The sequence below is a fragment of the Oscarella lobularis genome, chromosome 19 (assembly GCF_947507565.1).
Source record: "Oscarella lobularis chromosome 19, ooOscLobu1.1, whole genome shotgun sequence".
Classification (NCBI taxonomy): domain Eukaryota; kingdom Metazoa; phylum Porifera; class Homoscleromorpha; order Homosclerophorida; family Oscarellidae; genus Oscarella; species Oscarella lobularis.
This window is the reverse complement of record NC_089193.1, coordinates 1,759,892-1,775,212: the sequence shown is the minus strand read 5'-3', so window position 1 is coordinate 1,775,212 and position 15,321 is coordinate 1,759,892. Positions and strand designations below refer to the sequence as shown.

Genomic DNA, 15,321 nt, shown 5'->3' with positions numbered 1-15,321 from the left:
TAGAATGGGGATCTTGTGGAGATAGCAACAGGAATGGTTCTGTTCTCGCGCCACGTGTTTACTAGCGCGCTTCATTCCCTTACCGGTTCGAGTCGGATACGTATTACGTTAGCTCAATGTTTCGACAGTTTTTCTCAAGGGTAAGCTGCCGAGAAGCTGCGAAAAGCATCTAACTTCTCTCCTCAGGTATCGAAGCCCTTAGTCCGCTACGAAATGACGAGCGCCGGAAGAGAACGAAGTACCGTCACCTAAACAGACGCGAACTCCACTCTCATGCACGCTCTTTTTCCTTTGCAAGGCCTGAACAGAGTCCAGCTTCTAGGCAGAGTTGCGCAGGACCCGATTCGAGCTGGGAGCGACGAGAAACCCGTAGTCAAACTAACCGTAGTCACGAATCGATATTATAGGACGAGCGACGGTACAGAAAGCGAACCCTTGGGCCTAAGACATCAGTCGACCACTTCTTTTAGATTCGATGCAGCAAAAAGCCGATTTTCACAACATTTCGACGTTTTCGCCGCGACTCCAAGACGTCGTAACGAATTTCGTACGAAAAGGGTAAGATGCGGGGGCGGGGGAAATAGGAACACCTAGACACGCACCTCTTAAACATAATCAAAAAATGACGTCATACATTAGAACGCGCGTTCTCGTTAACGGCCGATTGGACTACTTCAAGTTCGAACTTGAAGACGGCTCGGTTCGAAAGGGAACAAATATTGTTATGGACGAACTCATCATATGCGCTCAGCCAAAAGACCGCGGGGAACAGGAGGAATTCTAAAAAAAAAGATACTCTTAGAATAGATCTCAAGTCTCGATCTCCTCCCCCTCCTCCTCCTCGTCGTTGACGTGATCCCAGAGTGCATGCTCATTATCGTCTATGTTTGTCACGTAATAGCCTTGATTGCGAAAACAATTCAAAAAGAAGGCGAGCACGCGTTCGGCGCCGACCACCTGCGCGGATATCTCCTCGACGTAATCGGCGAAGAGGATGTCTCGCACGGGTGCCGGCAGCGCGGCAAAATGCACCGATACGATACCCGCGTCGAGTTTCGCGTATCCGATCACGTGCTGTGCCGTAGGAATTTTCCCATTGCGAGGGCAGAGGGGTTCAACGTCTTTGATGAAGAGATGTTCTAAGCCGGTGTAGCGGGTTTGGAGTAGGGTGGCGAAATAGCGCGTTGTTTCGTCGAAGCCGATTATATCGTGTATAATGAGATCGAGGTAGAGACGGAGAGCGTACGTGCGTCCCGTTGCGTTTGCAAGTAAATCGAATTTGTGATCGTGACCGTATACGGCGTTCATGTGATCGTAAACGCTTTGATCGTCGGAATACGTTGATAGGGACGCGGAAGCAGTTAGAGAAAAGACGTGATGCCAATGATAGGGCGGAATGTAGAGAATGTCGCCCGGTTCAACGAAGGCTTTGAGCGCGCGTGCCTTAGTAAACGTCCCATAGGCCTTTAGGTTAGGCATGTGGTAGTGAACACGCGATTTATGCCACATTGGGTGAATGCGAGGATACGGCGCCAAATGGACGTGTTCTTCCGTATTCCAGAGAGTAAACTCTTTCCGTCCGTAAAGTTGAACAAAAAAATTATAATCTTGATCGAAGTGGGTGTGGGTGATCATCCCAGCCGAAGAAACCCATAGGAATTGCTTCGATTTTTTCCAGTCGGTCTCCGAAACGAATAGAAGCCGATTCGGACTCACGTCATCTTTCAAACTATTTATCATATCTCCGAAATAGTAGTGACCCCTCTCCGACGCCTCGGCGCTCATTATTTCCTCGAAAAAATCACTAACCGTCATATTAGTGACGTTGTACGGAAGCTCGTAGCGAATGCGGCTAAAATTCGCCATGGGAACACGTCGATCCGGATCGAAAGTGATTTTATACGAAGCGTTTGTGCTCTTCACGTTCGCAAACGTTTTCCCCATGTTACGACTTAGATATTCGAGCGTCCACTTGCGCCTCGCCGGCCACGCGTTCGGTAGCGCGTTTCTCAAAATAACGGGACGCCCATTTTCAATTAAATCGGCGGCAAACGGCACGTTCTGATCCCACTCGCGAATTTCCACGTGACCTTGTATGATATGATCGTCGACCCAAGTAGGACTTGTAGAAGGATCGGAATCAGAAAGAAAACCCTGGGACACCTCTTCGTTTTCACTATATTCATCATATAGAGATGTGTAGTTACAAGACTCTAACTGACAGCCTATGACTGGGTCACATGGTTCTACCTGAATTTCGCACGTGTTACGAAATTTTGCTTGGATTCCCATGGGTATTAAATAGCCTGCGTACATGTGACGCACGCAGTCGTTGTATTCAATTTGTTTATAGTCAAATGTTCGAAGTTCGATGCCCTTGGATAAGAAGTGGGCTTGTATAGAGTTTGCCTGTTCACTGTCTTTAATGAGGGATTTGAGCGTGAAGGCTTTGCTGAAGCCACGAAAGTCTGAGTATGTATTAGCCAATGACGGATTACCCCAAAGTTCGAGAGCAGCCCGTCGAGATTCGTCGATTATAACCCCAAGAGATAGAGACAGCGAAGATGCCGCGGTTAGAATTTCACTCAAAACCACACTCGATTTCTCATTAAAATTTTTCGACAGTTTTCCACTTGGTTTCTCGTATTGCATGAGACCCGTCACGAGGACTACGTGAAGATCTGCGCCAGGACGCAGTGAGACGGGCTTTTGCTCCAACATGCGGGCATCGGTCGTTGACTTGGTGAAATAGTCGCCGCGCAGAATCCGTCGCGTCGCGAGCAATCCCGCTAGTAGTGCGACTTCCTCGTCGTCGGCGAGTGAACCGACTGGAATTTCGGCGTGCAGATCGGGAAAACGGGACGATCGGGTGAAATCTTGAACGATCCACGGCCAAACGTCGTCGTCGCGACTCGATTCGTAGGCGGCAGTGAGAAAACGATAGCTGGACGGCTGCGAATCGTTTTCGAGCAACACGCGAAGGCGTCGCAATGCGTTTTCTACGCGAGCAAGGCGCGTGCTATTCGCATTTGCTCCCGCTTCGAGTAGAAAGACGAAATCGGTCGTGAGACTCCGTGGGCGCGCGCGACAGTCGATGGGCTCGTTCTGGCATCCGAAAACAACGTCAAACCAGTCCACTGTGCAGGCGTTTGCGTCATCGCACTCGTCGCCGGCGACGAGACAATGAAACAAGCAAATCGCAATGAAAATAATTCGAATCATAGCCGAATCAGTTCATCTTACAGTTACCTAGCCCACGTGATTATTTTTTATTCGCGTCCCGTAGGCTATTATCGTTATGCCTACCGGATAAACATCTTACGAGAGATCTCGCTCCTTTTTCTTTACCCCTCTCCTTCCTCCTCCGATGGCCAAACAGAAGTTAGATCGGAAGACGAGTCGCGATATTCTCGTCCCTTATCACGACGCCGCCGCGTCCGTGCTAACTAGCGGAAGGTAAATAGAACAAAATCGGGCCTAAGATCGAGTGCACTCGTCATCTCTTTCTCCTTCCAAAGTTCTCGATCGCTCGAAGAAGCGTTTATGCAAGCGGTCGCGGTAAGATGCAAGATGACTCTCCAAGTTGCAAATTAGCGAAGAGCGCGACGCTCCTTTCTCAGATCGGCGACTTAGCCAAAGTCCAAACCATTCTAAAGCAAGGCGGTCGCAAGGTAAGAAACCCGACTTCTTTCCCCGCGTCGTTCTTTCGTCCCCCTTCCGCTCCGCCCACCCGATTTGTTCTTCCTTACCGAAAGAATTCCATGGTCGACGCGCGTTACAAGGGCACGGGCGACACGGCGCTCATAGTCGCCGCGCGAAAGGGCTTCGCTAAGGTATCGATCGCGAAGAGTCTCCTTAGCGGGGGGACTATTAGTTTATTTGTCTTGGATCTCGGTGTGTGTTCCGTAAAGATTGTCGCTTTGCTACTCATCTTCGGCGCCGACGCGACGCTTCAAAACGACGATGACGAAACGGCCGTCGACGTGACGGGGAAGGACGAGATTCGCGCTACGATTACAGGTCGACGAAACGAATACCCCTTTTTTTCTGACCTCGAGTCTTTCTCTCCATCTTTTCTAGATTCGATCAATAGGCAAGGAGTTTCTAATCGCAATTTATTGCAAGCCGCTTGGCAGGGCGATTTTTCCATTGTTCGCCAATTGCTCAGCAAACCGTTTATCGACGTCAATTGTCGAAATGCGGAGGGATATACTCCCCTGCTATTGGTCACTCGCGACATTGATCTATTTCAGAAGCGTAAGAAATGAAAATTTTATTTTTAAAAATTAATTAATAATATTTCGTTATAGTGGAATCGGCGATATTAAAAAATTACAGGCCAGCCGACGTCGTGACGCACCTAATCAAACACAAAGCGTATGAAATCATATAAGAAAATAGGACAGCACCCATTTTCACTATAGAGACGTCACGGCTTCTGATTCTGATGGACGCACGGCAATTCATTTTGCTGCGCACGCGAGCGGTTCGTTTGCTCAGCAAATCGTCGCTCTTCTCCTCTCCGAAGGCACGGAAATAGGTATTAATCATTATTATATCCATAAGGACATATATAACACCATCCTCAGACATTCGAGATGGACAGCGAAACGCCCCCATTCATTGTGCCTCCGAAGCAGGCAGCGTTCCAATGATCGAATATCTTTTGAACAGCGGCGCCAACGTGAACGCCCTAGGACGCGACGGATCGACGCCCTTGCACTTTTCGGCCGAGGGTGGCCACGAGGCGGCCGCCGATATTTTGCTTGATCATGGAGCTGATATCACGCTGGCCAATGAGAGGGGACGGACGCCGGTGGACGTTGCCAAGACGCCGAGACTAAAGAATAAATTGAAAGGTATTAATATATAAATGATGGAGTCGATTTAAAAGTAGAAAGAATAGACGCTGGAAACATGTTTCCCTACCTATAAGGCTGTAGTAGTTGTAGCCTTTGTAGTAGTTGGAGCCTTTGTAGAAGTTGTAGCCGTTGTAGCCTTTGTAGTCGTTGTAGCCTTTGTAGCCGTTGTAGCCTTTGTAGCCGTTGTAGCCTTTGTAGCCGTTGTAGCCTTTGTAGCCGTTGTAGCCTTTGTAGCCGTTGTAGCCGTTGTAGCCGTTGTAGCCGTTGTAGCCGTTGTAGCCTTTGTAGTAGTTGTAGCCGTTGTAGCCTTTGTAGCCTTTGTAGCCGTTGTAGCCGTTGTAGCCTTTGTAGCCTTTGTAGCCGTTGTAGCCGTTGTAGCCGTTGTAGCCGTTGTAGCCTTTGTAGTAGTTGTAGCCTTTGTAGCCGTTGTAGCCGTTGTAGTAGTTGGAGCCTTTGTAGCCGTTGTAGCCTTTGTAGCCGTTGTAGCCTTTGTAGCCGTTGTAGCCTTTGTAGCCGTTGTAGCCTTTGTAGCCGTTGTAGCCGTTGTAGCCGTTGTAGCCGTTGTAGCCTTTGTAGTAGTTGTAGCCGTTGTAGCCTTTGTAGCCTTTGTAGCCGTTGTAGCCGTTGTAGCCTTTGTAGCCTTTGTAGCCGTTGTAGCCGTTGTAGCCGTTGTAGCCGTTGTAGCCTTTGTAGTAGTTGTAGCCTTTGTAGCCGTTGTAGCCGTTGTAGTAGTTGGAGCCTTTGTAGCCGTTGTAGCCTTTGTAGCCGTTGTAGCCGTTGTAGCCTTTGTAGCCTTTGTAGCCGTTGTAGCCTTTGTAGTAGTTGTAGCCTTTGTAGTAGTTGTAGCCTTTGTAGTAGTTGTAGCCGTTGTAGCCGTTGTAGCCGTTGTAGTAGTTGGAGCCGTTGTAGCCGTTGTAGCCGTTGTAGCCGTTGTAGCCGTTGTAGTAGTTGTAGCCTTTGTAGCCGTTGTAGCCGTTGTAGCCGTTGTAGTAGTTGGAGCCTTTGTAGCCGTTGTAGCCTTTGTAGCTTTTGTAGCCTTTGTAGCCGTTGTAGCCGTTGTAGCCTTTGTAGTAGTTGTAGCCTTTGTAGCCGTTGTAGCCGTTGTAGCCTTTGTAGCCTTTGTAGCCGTTGTAGCCTTTGTAGCCGTTGTAGCCGTTGTAGCCTTTGTAGCCGTTGTAGCCGTTGTAGCCTTTGTAGTAGTTGTAGCCGTTGTAGCCTTTGTAGCCTTTGTAGCCGTTGTAGCCGTTGTAGCCTTTGTAGCCGTTGTAGCCGTTGTAGCCTTTGTAGCCGTTGTAGCCGTTGTAGCCGTTGTAGCCGTTGTAGTAGTTGGAGCCTTTGTAGCCGTTGTAGCCTTTGTAGCCGTTGTAGCCGTTGTAGCCTTTGTAGCCTTTGTAGCCGTTGTAGCCTTTGTAGTAGTTGTAGCCTTTGTAGTCGTTGTAGCCTTTGTAGCCGTTGTAGCCTTTGTAGCCGTTGTAGCCTTTGTAGCCGTTGTAGCCTTTGTAGCCGTTGTAGCCTTTGTAGCCGTTGTAGCCTTTGTAGCCGTTGTAGCCGTTGTAGCCTTTGTAGCCTTTGTAGCCGTTGTAGCCTTTGTAGTAGTTGTAGCCTTTGTAGTCGTTGTAGCCTTTGTAGCCGTTGTAGCCTTTGTAGCCGTTGTAGCCTTTGTAGCCGTTGTAGCCTTTGTAGCCGTTGTAGCCGTTGTAGCCGTTGTAGCCGTTGTAGTAGTTGGAGCCGTTGTAGCCGTTGTAGCCGTTGTAGCCTTTGTAGCCTTTGTAGCCGTTGTAGCCTTTGTAGCCGTTGTAGCCGTTGTAGCCGTTGTAGTAGTTGGAGCCGTTGTAGCCGTTGTAGTAGTTGTAGCCTTTGTAGCCTTTGTAGCCGTTGTAGCCTTTGTAGTAGTTGTAGCCTTTGTAGTAGTTGTAGCCTTTGTAGCCGTTGTAGTAGTTGGAGCCGTTGGAGCCGTTGTAGCCGTTGTAGCCGTTGTAGTAGTTGTAGCCTTTGTAGCCGTTGTAGCCTTTGTAGCCTTTGTAGCCGTTGTAGCCGTTGTAGCCGTTGTAGCCTTTGTAGCCTTTGTAGTAGTTGTAGCCTTTGTAGTAGTTGTAGCCTTTGTAGTAGTTGTAGCCGTTGTAGCCTTTGTAGCCGTTGTAGTAGTTGGAGCCGTTGTAGCCGTTGTAGCCGTTGTAGCCGTTGTAGTAGTTGGAGCCTTTGTAGTCGTTGTAGCCGTTGTAGCCGTTGTAGTAGTTGGAGCCTTTGTAGTCGTTGTAGCCTTTGTAGTAGTTGTAGCCTTTGTAGTCGTTGTAGCCTTTGTAGTAGTTGTAGCCTTTGTAGTCGTTGTAGCCGTTGTAGTAGTTGGAGCCTTTGTAGTCGTTGTAGCCTTTGTAGTAGTTGTAGCCTTTGTAGTCGTTGTAGCCTTTGTAGCCTTTGTAGCCGTTGTAGCCTTTGTAGTAGTTGTAGCCTTTGTAGTAGTTGGAGCCTTTGTAGTCGTTGTAGCCGTTGTAGCCGTTGTAGTAGTTGTAGCCTTTGTAGCCGTTGTAGCCTTTGTAGCCTTTGTAGCCGTTGTAGCCTTTGTAGTAGTTGTAGCCTTTGTAGTAGTTGTAGCCTTTGTAGCCGTTGTAGCCGTTGTAGCCGTTGTAGTAGTTGGAGCCGTTGTAGCCGTTGTAGTAGTTGTAGCCTTTGTAGCCGTTGTAGCCGTTGTAGCCTTTGTAGCCTTTGTAGTAGTTGTAGCCTTTGTAGTAGTTGTAGCCTTTGTAGTAGTTGTAGCCGTTGTAGCCGTTGTAGCCGTTGTAGTAGTTGGAGCCGTTGTAGCCGTTGTAGCCGTTGTAGTAGTTGTAGCCTTTGTAGCCGTTGTAGCCGTTGTAGCCGTTGTAGTAGTTGGAGCCTTTGTAGCCGTTGTAGCCTTTGTAGCCTTTGTAGCCTTTGTAGCCGTTGTAGCCGTTGTAGCCTTTGTAGCCTTTGTAGTAGTTGTAGCCTTTGTAGCCGTTGTAGCCGTTGTAGCCGTTGTAGCCTTTGTAGCCTTTGTAGCCGTTGTAGCCTTTGTAGTTGTAGCCTTTGTAGTAGTTGTAGCCTTTGTAGCCGTTGTAGCCGTTGTAGCCGTTGTAGTAGTTGGAGCCGTTGTAGCCGTTGTAGCCGTTGTAGCCGTTGTAGTAGTTGTAGCCTTTGTAGCCGTTGTAGCCGTTGTAGCCTTTGTAGCCTTTGTAGTAGTTGTAGCCTTTGTAGTAGTTGTAGCCTTTGTAGTAGTTGTAGCCGTTGTAGTAGTTGTAGCCTTTGTAGCCGTTGTAGCCGTTGTAGCCTTTGTAGCCTTTGTAGCCGTTGTAGCCTTTGTAGTAGTTGTAGCCTTTGTAGTAGTTGTAGCCTTTGTAGTAGTTGTAGCCGTTGTAGCCTTTGTAGCCGTTGTAGCCGTTGTAGCCGTTGTAGCCTTTGTAGCCGTTGTAGCCGTTGTAGCCGTTGTAGCCGTTGTAGCCGTTGTAGTAGTTGTAGCCGTTGTAGCCGTTGTAGCCGTTGTAGTAGTTGGAGCCGTTGTAGCCGTTGTAGCCTTTGTAACCGTTGTAGCCGTTGTAGCCTTTGTAGTCGTTGTAGCCTTTGTAGTCGTTGTAGCCGTTGTAGTCGTTGTAGCCTTTGTAGTAGTTGGAGCCTTTTTAGTCGTTGTAGCCTTTGTAGTAGTTGTAGCCGTTGTAGCCTTTGTAGTAGTTGTAGCCTTTGTAGCCGTTGTAGTCGTTGTAGCCGTTGTAGCCTTTGTAGCCGTTGTAGCCTTTGTAACCGTTGTAGCCGTTGTAGCCTTTGTAGTCGTTGTAGCCGTTGTAGTCGTTGTAGCCTTTGTAGTAGTTGGAGCCTTTTTAGTCGTTGTAGCCTTTGTAGTTGGAGCCTTTGTAGTAGTTGTAGCCTTTGTAGTAGTGGGAGCCTCCTTACCTATAAGGAATGAACGCTGGAAACATGCTTCCCTACCTATGAATAAACGCTGGTAAAATTTCTTGTTTAGTGGCTTGGTCTGAGTCGACTAGTAGTTTGCAGAAAGCGGATAAGGCTTCTTCTACTGAGACTGATGTAGCATCACCGCCGACTTTGTCGTCGCCGCTTTCGCCCGATTCTGATGATGCGCGTGACGTATCGTCGTTTTTCGTGACTCAGAATCCCGTCAGATCGAGACGCAGTTCAGCCACTCCTGCTCCAATAAAGTGAGACGTTTATTTTCTATAATTTCCCTTTGGCTTAGTGTCTTCATATTCTTAGAGTAATCGATATGGATAGAGAGTTCTTCAGTGGGCACACCGCGTTTGATGCGAAACCAAAACCGGCGCCCAAAAGTAGGCAACTGTCAGCCAGAAAGTCAGCCAAGCCAACGCAGACATCTCGAGGGGGAAAAGGTAGGCTACGACATCGATATCAGGCTTCAGTAGAATAATTTCAGTAGCAACTAAAACCCTGGCGTCCGCCGCCGTAAAAACGGGACTAATCGCTACTCCCGTCACTATCGCAAAGAGACACACTCTTCCTAAGCGAGGAACGACAACAGGAGCAACTGCGCTCTCATCGAAACCAGAAAAGCAAGCACAGTATACTCGTGCTCACAGCGATGGTACAAACGTTCATATAAGAAAATAAATCCCTATGACCCTTTGTAGTGCGATCAGAAGCTCAATCTTCCACAGTGACTCAAATGCCTCCTCTCAAGCAGGCAATGCCGTTGCCTTTGGCTTTCGTTGCTGTTGGCTTTGATAAAACCGCTACGTGAGTTTTTGAAATGTAGTAGTGATTTTTTATTTATTTTTGGGGGGGTGTAGTGTGCATCGTTGGAATCGCGCGAGTCCGTCGACGCATGCACTGCCCCACTATTCGCCGGAGCGAATCAGATCGCGACCGCGATCTCGGAGTGAGCCGCAGACGAATTTGCTGACAAGGTAAAAGGGGGGGCAAAATCAGAAATCATACATAATAGAGACTCTCGTGTGTTATTAGTTTGAGTCGAGTCAATGCATTGATTGCCCAAGGACGAGAGAAACAGTCATCATCGAGTACGGAGAAACGAGTGATTAGGGGGATATAATAATTGCTGTTTTACAGACTCGCCGTCCTGTCGACGGATGCCTGCAATGTTACAGCCAATCAGTCCTACAAAAACCGGCACCTTGCTACCGGGACCGACACTCGGTAAAAAAAAAGAACCGCGACCTCTTTCCTCACTCTGACGCGTCTATCCAGAACGCATAGCAAGCGGCTACGCTTTGGGCGAACCCCAGTCGTCTCCTCGCCCTAGCCCGGCGTACGCTTCGCCCTCGGCGTCGTGGCGAACGCCGCCGAGTCCCAATCCGTGGGAACGCAATCTCGAACCCGAATTAGATCACGACGCAATTCTGACGCCCGTCTTCAGCGATTTCTTCGTCGGCGACGGCGACACGCTCGCAACGGCGGCCCTCTCGTCTTCCTCCTCCTCGACGCTTCGTCGAACGTCGAGCAGTCCGGCGCCACTCAATCTCACGTCGTCGGAATCGAGTTCGACTTTAGAGGCGCGTCCCGCGAGCCCAGAGAGCGAGCAATCGCTTCCCGCTTCGGTAGCGTTTCTGCGTCGCGGAGCGCCGGAGTCTCCACGAACCGCCGCGCTGCCGAGATTCTTACCGAGTCTTCGTCCCGAAGCGAAATCGCTCGTCGCCGCCGATTGCTGCGCGGCGGCGATGCCCGTCATTCCCGACATCCCGGCGTCGCTTCTTCTCGCCTCGTCGGAATCCGAACCGGAGACGATTGTCTCGTTTGTTGGTAGTTCGAGAAGTATTGGCGTTACGGAGGGACGCGCTTCGGTGATACGCGAGAAGCCGGCGGCGGCGGCGAGCGAGGAGGGTCGGGCGCATAGCAGTGGAGCGGATAGCGGGAATGGGGACAGTGATCAGGAGGCGGGAAGAGTAGCGGCGAAAGAGGCGGAAGAAGAAGAGGAGGACGACGACGACGAGGAAGTGATTCGGTGGAAAAAGGGGAATTTGCTTGGGCAGGGAGCGTTTGGAAGTGTTTGGTGTGGGCTGACCGATGCTGGCGATATGATCGCTGTCAAACAGGTTCGACTGCATAATGAAGTCGATAAAGCGGAGAAAGTAAGACATGATGATATATAATCATGAGGTATGAGGAGATCGTTTTCGTCTATATAGCAATATGTAAAGCTTCAGGCTGAAGTGGGATTGCTTCGGTCTCTGAAGCATAACAACATCGTTGGGTGAGAAGAGAACGTTCTTTTGTACGCGTTTTCTTTGCACTGTTTGACCAGTTATCGCGCGACGTCGTTTGAGGAGGATACGAATACTGTCAATATCTTTATGGAGTATATTCCAGGTGGTTCTCTTGCGGTCGTTTTGCAGAGGTACGTCAAAATAGATCATAGGGTCTGGATGATTATTATTTCTATCAGATTTGGACCTCTGCAAGAGTCGGTATTCCGCAACTACTGTCGTCAAATTCTCAGCGGTGTTGCATACCTCCACACAAAGAGCATTGTGCACAGGTAAACCAACAAAGTAAAAAACCCTCTCCAAGTACAAGATCTTTCTCTAGAGACATAAAGGGAGCCAATTGCATGCTCTGTCCATCTGGCATTATCAAGCTGATTGATTTTGGCTGCGCCAAGCAGTACTGCGTTCAGGTTAGAGGTTCTCTAATATTGACGTGTCTAAAACTGGAACAATTTGCTGCTTAGACGGACTTGAGCCTAAGCCAGAGCGGCGTATTCAAGTCTATGAACGGCACGCCTTACTGGATGGCCCCTGAAGTCATTACAGAGTCGGGCTACGGACGAAAATCCGATATATGGTAGGAAGAGCGGGAAAATGCAAACAGCTGTCGATAATACTTCCATATAAGGAGTGTGGGGTGTACGACGTTTGAAATGGCTACGGGAAAGGCGCCCTGGTCGCAACTGAACCCCGCTGCGGCGATATTTCAAATTGGATCTGGCGCTAGTCCGCCTCGTCTCCCTGAAAAGTTTTCGCAGCTCGCAATAGATTTCGTGGCTCGATGTCTCACGAGGTAGGGACTTGGACTGTTGCCAGGGAGACCTGATTGCGAGATAAGTCGCTTTTTTTAGGGACAAGCACGAACGACCGTCTGCTGCTCAACTTTTGCAGCATCCCTTTGTACATTCTAAGCGATAGCACTAAGTTCTAGCGGCATCATCCTTTAGATATTTATTTTCTAAGAGTTCGGTAAGCAATGACCACTGTAGACCTTCGCCAAAGAAGCACCCGTTCGGTTGCACGAGCAGCACGCCCCTTAGAACTGGATAGAACTGGATAGAGACCGCCCCGGGGACCCTTCTACATGTATTCGTTGAGGAACGCGTGGTGACGAAACGCGTTTCCCAACGAAGAATCTACGTAGCATGCCTAAATCATGCCGTGCGCGATTTGCTTCACAATGCCTTGTGGTGCAACACGGGCCACGGCCGAGCGCATGATTTATCTTTTTCCCAAAGAAGTTGGCACGCATTCTAGATCCTTCCAGACATCCCCAACACGTGACTCACGTGACAAGCGCATGCCACTCGTCGTCTATATAAGGCGCGACGCAGCGCCAGATTGCAAGGCGCTCTCTCGGAACTGAATTCTACACGTTACGCGCAGTCTCGTACGATACTTTTGCATATCGAAATGTCTCTGAAAGTCAAAGTGTCGAGCCCAAACGTCTCGTACACAGAAGAGACGATTTCATCCACGTACACGTACCACACGACTCATGTCGAGCCGCAGGCGGACGCATCGTTTCTTGCCAAGCCCCAAGCGACCACGTTCGAGTTCCAAACGAGTCTCAAGGTGCAGCGAGAATCGAAAATGCCATTCCTTTGTGACGTCATTGCACGTGATAGGTTCCACGCTTGGGAGTGATGCTCGTGGGATGGGGCGGCAATAACGGATCGACTCTTACCGGATCGCTCATCGCGAATCGTCTCGGATTGAGCTGGCCCACGAAAGAAGGAGTCAAGGTACACGTGGCATGGCCACGCCCCCTCTGGCCGCTAATTGCCTCGAATTACAGAAATCGAATTACTACGGTTCCATTACTCAAGCGTCGACTGTCTGTCTTGGAACAAATTCAAGTCAGAAAAACATAATTAATTAATTAATTAAATTATAATAATAATTTATTAATATCTATTTTTCATATAAGGTGGGGTTGAGCAATACATTGCTTTGGGGGATCTTCTTCCCATGGTTCATCCCAATGATCTTGTTATTGACGGATGGGATATTAATTCTGCTAATTTGGCTGAAGCCATGGAACGTGCTCAAGTGCTGGACTACAACCTCCAAGTCCAGCTCAAACCCCACTTGGAAAATCTCAAGCCTCGTCCCTCCATCTATTGCCCGGATTTCATTGCCGCTAATCAGGCGGACCGAGCCAATAACGTCCTGTCCGGAACGAAGAAGGAAATGGTGGAGCAAGTGAGGGCAGACATCAGAGATTTCAAAGCAAAACAGAAGCTAGACAAAGTAAAACAGAAACACAATTTCAATAATAAAATATTAACATTATCACTACTATTAGGTGATTGTTTTGTGGACGGCCAATACGGAGAGATTCTGCGACGTCCGCGAAGGTCTCAATTTGACGGCGAAAGAATTGCTCGCTTCAATTGAAAGAAACGAAGACGAAATGTCGCCTTCATCTCTTTTCGCCGTTGCAAGCATTCAGGAAGGTTGCACCTATATAAACGGATCGCCACAGAACTCCCTTGTGCCTGGAGTCATTGATTTGGCGGAGAAAGAAAATGTTTACGTGGGCGGAGACGATTTTAAATCGGGTCAAACGAAATTGAAATCCGTATTGGTCGACTTTCTCATCAGCGCTGGAATCAAGGTAAAAGAATTGACTTTTTATTAATGAATGTTATGTGTATGGGATTTGTTTTTTTTTTCTTTCTAGCCTCGCTCCATTGTCAGCTACAATCACCTTGGAAACAACGACGGGAAAAATTTGTCCGCTCCCCAGCAGTTTCGCTCGAAGGAGATCTCCAAGAGCAACGTGGTTGACGATATGGTTGAGTCGAATAGGATTCTTTACGAGCCCGGAGAAAAGCCGGATCATTGCGTGGTGATCAAATACGTTCCCTTTGTGGCGGACAGCAAACGAGCGATGGATGAATACACGTCGGAAATCTTTATGGGAGGCCTCAATACGATTGCAGTGCACAACACATGCGAAGTAAGTGAGGCTTTGTTTATTGTCGACAGATAAGAGTAATCGAATCTGATTTAATTTAATTTGGTTCTTATATCAAAGTCGCCGCTCTAATCGATGTTCCTTTAGGACTCTCTCTTGGCCACTCCGATTATACTCGATCTCGTCATTTTGGCTGAGATGTGCGAAAGGATTTCGTTGAGAAAAGGTAAGCCGAGTCTTTCCAAGACTCTAATCTCCTCTGTGCCAGGAGCTGGGCTTATGTACACAAGCCCCAATTTAGATACCTAGTCGAAAAGATTGTGAGAAAAAAGATCACATTCTTCATTCGGACCGCAGTAGGTGCGAGACGGTCACCATGGGGGGCTCTTGAAACATCCGGAAAAATCCAAAAAAACGCGAGATTTCCGGATTCGAAATCACAAATTCATTCTTTTTCTCTCGAATTTGCGATTTCGCTTAATGCCCATAAACTCCCAGATCTATATTTATATAGATGATGAGAAGCCGTCATCGAATGTCACGCATATGTATATATTTTACGTCTTCGCGTTCGTTCTAATTTAAAAAAATTCTTTTCTTCACTTTCAGAAGGAGAAGCTGACTTTGCTCGCTTCAATTCCGTGCTCTCCTTGCTCAGCTATCTCCTCAAAGCGCCCATGGTTCCGCGAGGAACGCCCATTGTCAATGCCCTTTTCCGCCAGCGCGCTTGCATTGAGAATATTTTCCGCGCTTGCATTGGGCTTTCTCCGCAGAATTACATGCTTCTCGAGCACAAGCTCGCCGCGCCTCAGCAGCTCGCCGCTGGCGTAAAAACAGCTGAGAAAGTCGGCGAGAAATCGAGTTTGTCTGCGGCCAGTTCTGGTGCTCGGGTGCCGCAGCTTGGAAGGGCCAGGGGCACGGTGCAGGCCATAGAATCGTAGAACTTTTTTGTCAGCTTCATAGACAGCATATATTTGGACTATTAGAGCGTTTGGTGTTCTGTTCTGTTTTGGTTTGACTAATCAATCGTTATTTTTTTGCGCAATAAAGTTTATGAGTAGCGCGCTAACCCTCGTCCATGCTCAAGTTGTAAGTAGTAGTGTTCCTCGTTTTCCTGAGTATCTAGCGACTGTTTTAGCAACATCAGAGTTCCTTTATCGAGTGAACGGATCGCTCGAATTATTATCACCTCGCTGCAGGTCGATCCAGAACCAAAACGAAGCGGTTTCTGCAAGCAGTTCACGGTAGAAGACAATTGCCTACTAGGGTAAGCCTATCACGCAATCCTGCACGACTACTGCAATAATTCGCTCTTAGGGAGTTCAGCGCT

The 15,321-nt window shown here is 48.5% G+C and overlaps 4 protein-coding genes across 8 annotated transcripts; 3 read left to right on the top strand and 1 right to left on the bottom strand.

Annotated features, from left to right (window-relative positions):
* The first annotated feature begins 47 nt into the window (after positions 1-47).
* LOC136198433 (single-stranded DNA-binding protein, mitochondrial-like) lies at positions 48-954 on the top strand. Its single transcript, XM_065988373.1, has 5 exons — positions 48-140; positions 187-238; positions 299-418; positions 471-558; positions 640-954. The coding sequence occupies exons 1-5, from the start codon at positions 117-119 to the stop codon at positions 782-784; spliced, it is 429 nt and encodes a 142-aa protein (XP_065844445.1). The 5' UTR covers positions 48-116; the 3' UTR covers positions 785-954.
* Positions 645-3,253, bottom strand: LOC136198424 (uncharacterized). The gene has a single exon (XM_065988361.1). The coding sequence runs from the start codon at positions 3,220-3,222 to the stop codon at positions 811-813; it is 2,412 nt and encodes an 803-aa protein (XP_065844433.1). The 5' UTR covers positions 3,223-3,253; the 3' UTR covers positions 645-810.
* LOC136198422 (uncharacterized) lies at positions 2,771-12,063 on the top strand. 3 transcript variants are annotated; one of them, XM_065988359.1, is made up of 24 exons: positions 2,771-3,456; positions 3,519-3,558; positions 3,621-3,671; positions 3,756-3,833; positions 3,912-4,020; positions 4,081-4,257; positions 4,311-4,377; positions 4,425-4,540; positions 4,590-4,859; positions 8,833-9,028; positions 9,084-9,217; positions 9,262-9,429; positions 9,476-9,581; positions 9,635-9,751; positions 9,810-9,865; positions 9,915-10,001; positions 10,053-10,933; positions 10,991-11,055; positions 11,107-11,199; positions 11,248-11,340; positions 11,391-11,478; positions 11,533-11,645; positions 11,697-11,861; positions 11,920-12,063. In XM_065988359.1, the coding sequence occupies exons 1-24, from the start codon at positions 3,368-3,370 to the stop codon at positions 11,984-11,986; spliced, it is 3,426 nt and encodes a 1,141-aa protein (XP_065844431.1). In that variant the 5' UTR covers positions 2,771-3,367; the 3' UTR covers positions 11,987-12,063. The 3 variants fall into 3 exon arrangements, with proteins under 3 accessions (XP_065844431.1, XP_065844430.1, XP_065844429.1); XM_065988358.1 differs by having other exon boundaries at positions 3,621-3,833; positions 9,265-9,429; XM_065988357.1 differs by having other exon boundaries at positions 3,621-3,833.
* A 338-nt stretch (positions 12,064-12,401) lies between these two features.
* Positions 12,402-15,060, top strand: LOC136198428 (inositol-3-phosphate synthase-like). Of its 3 annotated transcripts, XR_010672809.1 has the most exons (10): positions 12,402-12,643; positions 12,697-12,813; positions 12,867-12,927; positions 12,999-13,321; positions 13,377-13,688; positions 13,755-14,033; positions 14,139-14,217; positions 14,293-14,351; positions 14,506-14,539; positions 14,601-14,742. XR_010672809.1 is itself a non-coding variant. In XM_065988365.1 (8 exons), exons 1-8 carry the CDS (start codon positions 12,482-12,484, stop codon positions 14,930-14,932), a joined length of 1,665 nt encoding a protein of 554 aa, XP_065844437.1. In that variant the 5' UTR covers positions 12,402-12,481; the 3' UTR covers positions 14,933-15,060. The 3 variants fall into 3 exon arrangements, 1 of the variants encoding a protein (XP_065844437.1); XR_010672808.1 differs by having other exon boundaries at positions 14,293-14,539; XM_065988365.1 differs by lacking the exons at positions 14,293-14,351; positions 14,506-14,539 and having other exon boundaries at positions 14,601-15,060.
* The last annotated feature ends 261 nt before the right edge of the window (positions 15,061-15,321 follow it).